Here is an 8,629-nt window from a genome sequence, read left to right as displayed (position 1 = left end):
TCTACACACCAAATTGAAGGGCTGCAGAGTAATACAGGTTTCAAACTAGGACAAGTGAGCCTGTGGAGGGGGCACTGAAAGGGCTGAAAGAACAAAGCCTAACAAATAGACTGAGCCAGGAATTTGGCTGAGGGTACATGCGCCAGGGATCAGACCATGAGGAAGGTCAGGTAAGGGTGGGAGAAACAGCTGGTGAGTGACATATTGGCAGGAGGTTTTGAAATAGGAAAGAGTACTCTTGGCTCCTCACTTTTTGGTTCTCAAGGTGCTTGCTTCAGATGTTGGGGTATAATATGGATATATATATAATAAAGGATATAATATGTCTGGCATGCAACAGGACTGTGGAATCTGGGGACTTAGATATAGCTTTGAAATTGCCTACTAAATTAGAATATTTCCCTCATATGTTTAATATTCCCAAAATAATATACGATGTAAAAATTGCTTTAAAGGTTAGCCAAATTCATAATAGAAATTAGATAGATTTTATGACTAAATTATAAATTCCAGGCGCGGAGCCGGCCTCGGCGCGCTGGGCGCCCGACGCCGGCGCCCAGCGGAGACCGAACAAGGCGGGCTGGGTACCAGCGGCGCGGCGGGTGGCGGAGCCTAGACGGCTCTAGGGGTGGCGGCGCTTGGAGTCTGAGGGGCTCTAGCCAACCGGCTGCGGCTGTGCCCGCGGTCCCTGTGCGAAGTGAGGCCGAAGCCGCGAGGCCGCGAGGCCGCGCCCGGAGGAAGGCAAAAGAGAATGAAAGAAGTAGATAATCTTGAAAGTATAAAAGAAGAATGGGCTTGTGAAACAGGATCTGACAATCAACCTCTTAGTGATAATCAAACAAACTGTGAATATTTTGTTGACAGCCTTTTTGAGGAAGCTCAGAAGGTTGGTGCCAAGTGTTTGTCCCCCACTGAACAGAAGAAACAGGTAGATATAAGTATAAAATTATGGAAAAATGGATTCACAGTCAATGATGATTTCAGAAGTTATTCTGATGGCGCAAGTCAGCAGTTCCTGAACTCTATCAAAAAGGGGGAATTACCTTCAGAATTACAGGGAATTTTTAATAAAGAGGAGGTGGATGTTAAAGTTGAAGATAAGAAAAATGAAGTGTGTGTCTCTACAAAGCCTGTGTTTCAGCCCTTTTCGAGACAAGGTCACAGACTGGGAAGGGTAAGCCACATCAAAGACTTCATTGAACAATACCAAGGATCTCAAAGAAGTCCTCCCTTTTCCCTGGCAACAGCTCTTCCTTTCCTCAAATTGCTAGATGAAACACTCACACTGGAAGAAGCAGATTTACAGAATGCTGTAATCATCCAGAGACTCCAAAAGACTGCTGAACCTTTTAGCAAACTTTCAGAGCATTGATTTTTGATAGATTAATTGGAAAATTTGCAGAGAAATGATGGTTGTAAGTGGGCAAACCAAAATGGGGGACAGGAAAAGTCAAATTTGCTGGACTTTTGGTTTGCCTGCTGTTTAACTTTCCAGATAAGAAGATTTTTAAGTAAGTACAGGTTAAGAAAGTAACATATGACTGGAAAATATATTAAGTGTACTTTTTCCAAAGGCTACTCAAAAGAAAAATATACTTATTTTCAAATACCAAGTAATCAACATAAGATATATTAAATAGCTGTATCATTTAGAATCTAAATATCATATAAATTAGCAAATATGTTCACAGCATCTGTCATTCAAACATCATTCCCAAACAGCAGGGATTTATTTAAATGTTTGCTGCCTCAGCATTTTAAAATAACACAGTACATTAAAAAATTATAAGTGGCAGGTTAAAAAAATCAATGTAATTATTTTAAAACTCAGATATGATCAAAAGTTTAGAGAGACCTGGTTTTACCACATCTATGCCTAATTTTCACAGTCTTCTTGGTTTTCATTCTGTATTGGCAAGATACACCCAAATATTAATTTGGCAACAGTATCTAAGATGTATTTTCATTTAAGAATAAAATTGTGTGTTTAGTACAATGGCAATATTAATCTGCCTACTCAAATTTCTATACTTCCTAAAAATGTAAATTTTTTAAAAATTACATTTTCTCTACTACAAACCCTAGTTCATTCCCTTTTATTTTCTTTGAAAAGTTGGGGATTTGTCTTTAGCTAACATTTGGGATTAGCCATTCATTTGCTACCACTTACTTAGAATCTATTGCCTGTTCTTTACATTACTAATTAACAAATATTTTTTTAAATGCATCACGTGAAGTATGGTTTTGTATTTAAAACATCAGTCAACCTGTGTATACATTAGAGCAGCTATCCGCAGCCTTTTTAGCACCAGGAAGGGTTTCATGGGAAGGTTTCATGGAAGACAGTTTCTCCACGGACAGGAATGGGTAGAATGGGGTGTGACCTCAGGCAGTGTAGCCTGTTTCCTAATGAGCCATAGCCCAGGGGTTGGGGACCACTGCATTAAAGGATTATTTATTACATTTTGTTGTCACCAAGGAAAACATGCTTTGTATCTTAGACTTCTAACTAAAACAAGTTAGACTTTAATATTTCACTGTCAAAGTAAATCTCCTTATCTGAAAATAAGTTTAAGAAGCTTTTTTGTAAAGGATCTATTCACTCAGATTTAAAGTAAAGTGTACATTGAGTGTGCCAAGTCCCACAACAGCAGTAATGTTCATACGGTGCTAGTTATATGCTATAAAGCAGCAGTTCTCAAACTTTTTGGTCTCAAGACCTTTTGTTTATGTGGGATATATATATATATACCTCAATATATATTAAAGTTTAAAATATTTATTTAAATATAACTTCCAAAACCGATTTAGTGAGAAGAATGACATTGTTTTCCATTTTTTTTAATATCTTACTTTCTTTTTTTTTTTCTTTTTTTTTGGGGGGGGACAGAGTCTCACTTTGTTGCCCAGGCTAGAGTGAGTGCCGTGGCGTCGGCCTGGCTCACAGCAACCTCAAACTCCGGGGCTCAGTGATCCTACTGCCTCAGCCTCCCGAGTGGCCGGGACTGCAGGCATGCGCCACCATGCCCAGCTAATTTTTTGTATATATATTTTTAGTTGGTCAATTAATTTGTTTCTATTTTTGGTAGAGACGGGGTCTCGCTGGGGCTGGTTTTGAACTCCTGACCTTGAGCAATCCACCCACCTCGGCCTCCCAAAGTGCTAGGATTACAGGCGTGAGCCACCACGCCCGGCCAATATCTTACTTTCTGACTTGAAAACAGATGGATTCTCATGTCTGCTTCTACATTTACTATTGCAATATATACATCATGTAGCCTCTGGAAAATACTACTGTATACTCATGAGAGAATGAAAAAGAAGCAAATAACACCTTAGTGTGATTATGAGAAAAGGTTTGACTTTTAAGATTCCCTGAAGAGATGTTAGGGACCCAGCCCCAGGGGTCTCTTGCCCACACTTTGATAACCAGTCTTAAAAAGCAGACTGGGCATGGTGGCTCATGCCTGTAGTCGTAGCACTCTGGGAGGCCAAGGCCAGAGGATTGCTCAAGGTCAGGAGTTCAGGACCAGCCTGAGCAAGAGCGAGACCCCATCTCTACTATAAGTGGAAAGAAATTAATTGGCCAACTAAAACTATATACAAAAAGTAGCTGGGCGTGGTGGCGCATGCCTGTGGTCCCAGCTGCTCGGGAGGCTGAGGTAGGAGGATTGCTTGAGCCCAGGAGTTTGGGGTTGCTGTGAGCTAGGCTGACGCCATGACACTCTATCCTGGGCAAAGAGTGAGACTCTGTCTCAAAAAAAAAAAAAAAAAAAAACAATGGTTCACAATGTTTCTCAAGCCTTAGTGTAAGAATCACTTGGGAAGCTTTAAAAAAATGCCTATTCCTGCCACCTACCACAAACATTCATTGTGTCTGGGATGGGTGCTGGATCTGCATTTGTAATCTTGCGTGATTCTTATGAATGGGGTAGAAGTACCATTCTTCAGGAAATTCTGAAGCTCTTATCCGTGTCCCCCCCAGTTTGCTCCTAGAGAGGCTTCTGCCTATTAATGCTGAACTAATGTGACAAACCTATACTTTATAGCACAGCTGAGACAAGGCTGGAACATTTAATTAAGGTTTTTATTAAAGGCTCAGGAATAACAAGGGAAATATGCACGTAACTAGATGACCTATCTTTTGTTGGTGGTCTATTTTCCTAGCTCCCAGCCATCCATGTAGCAGAGGTCTGTGTTTTTATTACAGAGGCAAGACACAGGGGAGCCTTTTCCTTTTGTTCTTTCTCAAAAATAAACAGGTATATAATTTGAAAATAAATATTTATTGTCGGTAATGTTTACAAATAAGATGGTAAAATCAATGAACTTACCTTTCAGATATAAAAAGTAACTTATGATTGTTAATATGTTCAAGAATCTTTAAGAAAATGTTTCATATAGGCATTTTCATTTACATAATTATAATCAATATATGATTTTCATGTAGCATTTTCATTTACATAATTATAATCAATATATGATTTTCTATGTATTTCAATAAGGGACCTCTCACTGGGAATGTTTCTTGTATACCTACAGAGAAACCTCCACCCCGGGTGCAGTAGCTAATACTTGTAATTCCAGCATTTGGGGAGGACAAAGCCAGAGGATCACTTGAGGCCATGAGTTTGAGACCAGCTTAGGCAACATAGTGAGATCTCTACAAAAAAATTTTTTTAATCAACTGAGTGTGGTGGCATGCACCTGTAGTCCCAGCTACTCCAGAGGTTGCACTCCATCTGGACAACAGAGGGAGACCGTGTATCAAAAAAAAAAAAAAAAAAAAAAAAAAAGGAAAACAAAAGCCTCCTTGATAGATTTTCCAGTTTTTATTATTTAACCGTTGGAGGATCTCCTGTGCACACATGTAAAATGCACCCCAGTGAAAGGCTCCTATAGAGACAGGCCTGTCATCAGCAATAACCTTCATTTTTGTAACTCTGAAAATTTTTGTTAATGTGAATAATATTCTCAAAGGTTTTCTAAACGAGAATCATTGATAAAGCTTTTTACCTGAAAGTTTTAAAGTTGTAAAGTTGTTAGTTAAATGTGTGAAATTCTCAAAACAGGTTGACTTTGGAAAACAAATTGAATTGCTAAGGGAAGGAAAGCTAGAAAAAATAAGCATGTTAGGTATGGAATGCAATTTGACCTGAGCAGTTGTTCCAAAACTGTCTTCAGTCAGTTTCTTGAAAATAATTGCTAGAGCTGACATATGGAAATATGTTTCTAATTTTACAGATTCTGATGTATTGATGAAATTACTATGTGTTTTCCAGGTTAAAAAATACTCTTAAATACTTCTCTCATTCAGTATAACTTCATGTGTTTCATTGTGTTGATAATATGTATGCATCTATTTCAGTGCCTTAAACTCTTTTTGGAAGGCAATCTTTTGCTAATGGTTAAAGAACTGTTCTCTGAAGGATGAAATACTGCTTGTTAAAAGGATCTGTGAAATAATTTACACTCGTTATAAAATAGTTACATGTGGATGCATTTGTTATTTTTGTCAAAGTCTTTCAGTTTGAGAATCAACAAACATTTATTAGGTGCCTTCACTTCAACCAGCATTACTTTCATTTAATACTCAGAAATGTAAAAATGTGATATTTAAAATACTAACTGAATGATTATGGTTTTTTTTTACCATTTTGTGTGTCATGAAGTGAACTAGCATGAAGACTCTTTAGGGTTTATTCCTTTGTTCTTTATCTTCCTAAGTACAAACCATCTAATTAAAAAATTACTAATCACAAAAAAAAATTATAAATTCCATGCGGTCAGGGTTTTTGATTCACCACTGTGTCCTGACTGCTAGGAATAGTACGTGATTCCAAGTAGGCATTTAGTAAATATCAAATGGATTAGCAACATGGCTAAATCTGTTTAAAATGGAGAAAGAGTATTTGAGGAGCTGATACTAAAGAAATAGGTGAGTTAGAAACAATTGTAGCAAAGTCTTCAGAAGGATGCTGCAGAAGGGGGCAGAGTTTAAAATCAAGAGCAGGGAATTGCAGAATCTTCTAGAACAGCTGAAGACCATGAACAGCAACATCATACTAAAGCAGACTGGAAAGAACATGAAAAGGAAATGATGCAGCTAAAGCAAAAAGGAGTACCCAACATCCATCCCACTCCCAGTAAACTTTGCATATTTTAAGTGCCATCATGCAACTATAACATAACTCTTTAGAAATAATCCTCTGGAACTTCAAGATTGGTGTTTTTAAGAAAAAGCACTCTCTAGTAAGAAATCGTATGCTGAGGAGGACAGATAACAGATTGTGTTGACAAATGAGAGAGTGGCTGCACACTACTGTCTTCCCAGGAACCAAAGAGGATTATGCCCATACTAGCCATAATCAACTGATTGCCTTTGATGTGTCAGGCACTTTGCATATATTGTTTCTAATTCTTCTAGCAATCCTCCAAGTTGAGTATTATTATCCCTGTTATACAGATGGAGAAACTGAGGCTCAGAAGGAATAAGTGCCTTTCCTAAGGTCTACATTCAGAAGTGGTGGGGTTGCGGTTCTTAAACACTCCACTGTGCTCTTGCCTTATACCCAGACAGTTCTCCTGCCAAGAAGGAATAGAAATAGCTGAAATCACCTCATGGATTTACCTCATACAGGTTTCTGGAGATCAGCAATCCAAGTGTATGGCTATAATTTGTCACTGTTGAATTTCTATTCAGTTTTGAAGACACGCGGATCTTATGTCATAATTCAGAGGATGGGGAAGCAAATACCAGGTTAAAACACCATGAGTCCTGGACGTAATTCTAAGAGAAGCTTTCCCTCCACAGCAGGGGACACTGTTGCCATATAGCATTTAGAGAAAAAAAAAAAGGAAAAAGTACTATAAGTAAAAAACAAACAAACAAACAAACAACAACAACAAAAAAAACAAAGCAAAGCAAAACCCTATGCACATACCTTATAGAGTTGAGGACTAAATGAACTAATACATGTGAAACATTTAGAATAGTAAGCCCCCAATAAATGTTATGTCATTGTTGTCATTGTCATCATCATCACCAAGACCAACTAAGCACAAACAGTGAGCAAGGCTGTACTGAATATATAGTTTTTCATTTGGCATCTCTAGCAGGGCTCCTGAATGGCAGCAGCAGAGGTTTCGGTGAAAATGTAAGGAAATGTCTTTGGTGATAGGGTAAAAACAGTGAAAACAGTGGCACCACACCACTTAAATTTAATCTCTCTGAACCTTAGTTTCTTCACCTGTAAATTGTAAATAGTTTTATCTAATTGTTAAACATTCTCTCCACCCCTTAAAACTCTATTGTACAATTACATTGTATATATAATAGGTCACAGCAAACTGGATTTGATAACAAAATATGACATGCCCCTTATGTTTACAATTAATATACTTCCAGAGACTGCTAAAATCATCTAAATTATTAAAGAAGCTGATTTTCTCAAAGGGCCTGAGGAGAATCAAACTGGGAAAAAATCAAATAATTACAGTATATTTTGTTTCGAAAATGTTTTATAAATGCAATAATACAGTGTGTAATTTGGGGGTCTTGCTTTTTTCACAACCATAATGCCTTAGAGTTTCATCCAAGATGTGTGTATTGCTGAGCAGGATTCTATGGTATAGATGTATCACAGCTTGCTTATCTATTCATCTGCTGAATAGGGGTTTTTAGTTTTGGGCTATTATGAATAAAACTGCTATTAACATTTCTGTATAGATTTTTGTGTGAACTTAAATTTCATTACTTTGGGGTAAATTCCCAAGGGTGAAATTGCTGGCTGCATGGTAACTGCATGTTTAGTTTTATAAGACACTGCCAATCTTTTTGCCAGGGTGGCTGTATTATATTACATTTCTATTATCAATGGATTTTATAAGTGATTTTCCAGTTTCTCTGCACCCTTGCCACATTTGGTGTTGTTACTAATTTTTATTTTAGCTATTCTGATAAGTGTGTAGTAATATCTCATTGTGGTTTTAATTTGAATTTCTCTTGTGGATATTAATGGAAAATATCTTTCTATGTGTTTATTTGTCTTCTGTATGTCCTCTTCCCTGAAATGTCTCCTCATGTGTTTGCCCATCTATATATCCTGGAGTACAGATTAGTGCCAGGAGTTAAGAATGGGGGTGTTGGGGAAGGAATGGAGGAAGAAGATGGGTATAATTATAAATGGACAGCACAAGGGATCTTTGGGTGATGAAATTGTTCTATATCTTAACTGTAGTGGTAGTCACTTAAAAATCCAAGATGATGAAATTGTATAGAACTATGTGCATGCACACATACACACCGATGAGTACAAGTAAAACAAGGAAAATATGAATGAGATAGGTGGATTGTATCAAGATCAATATCCTGGTTGTAATATTGTACCATAATTTTGCAAAACATTATCATTTGGGGAAACTGGGCAAAAGGTGTATGGAATATCTCTGTATTATTTATTACAACTGTATGTGAATCTATAGTTATATCAATAAAAATTTAATTAAAAAGTAATTAGAAACAATATTTGTGTTAAATACCTTGTTCTTTTACTCAGTAAGCCATCACCCTCTTACTAAAGACAGATAGATAGATAGATTATTCAGTGGGCTGGGGATATTTGACATA

The 8,629-nt window shown here is 37.3% G+C and overlaps 1 protein-coding gene across 1 annotated transcript; it reads left to right on the top strand.

The window, feature by feature from the left end:
* The first annotated feature begins 518 nt into the window (after window positions 1-518).
* On the top strand, window positions 519-2,078 carry LOC105868527 (UBX domain-containing protein 2A-like). The gene has a single exon (XM_075999361.1). The coding sequence runs from the start codon at window positions 752-754 to the stop codon at window positions 1,370-1,372; it is 621 nt and encodes a 206-aa protein (XP_075855476.1). The 5' UTR covers window positions 519-751; the 3' UTR covers window positions 1,373-2,078.
* Window positions 2,079-8,629: the final 6,551 nt, after the last annotated feature.

Source organism: Microcebus murinus, chromosome X (genome assembly GCF_040939455.1).
Source record: "Microcebus murinus isolate Inina chromosome X, M.murinus_Inina_mat1.0, whole genome shotgun sequence".
NCBI classification, from domain to species: domain Eukaryota; kingdom Metazoa; phylum Chordata; class Mammalia; order Primates; family Cheirogaleidae; genus Microcebus; species Microcebus murinus.
This window is presented reverse-complemented; position numbering and strand designations above follow the sequence as displayed.

What these genes read in the sequence shown, in the direction of transcription:
- LOC105868527 (XM_075999361.1), top strand. Translation starts at nt 752, where the DNA reads ATGAAAGAAGTAGATAATCTTGAAAGTATAAAAGAAGAATGGGCTTGT.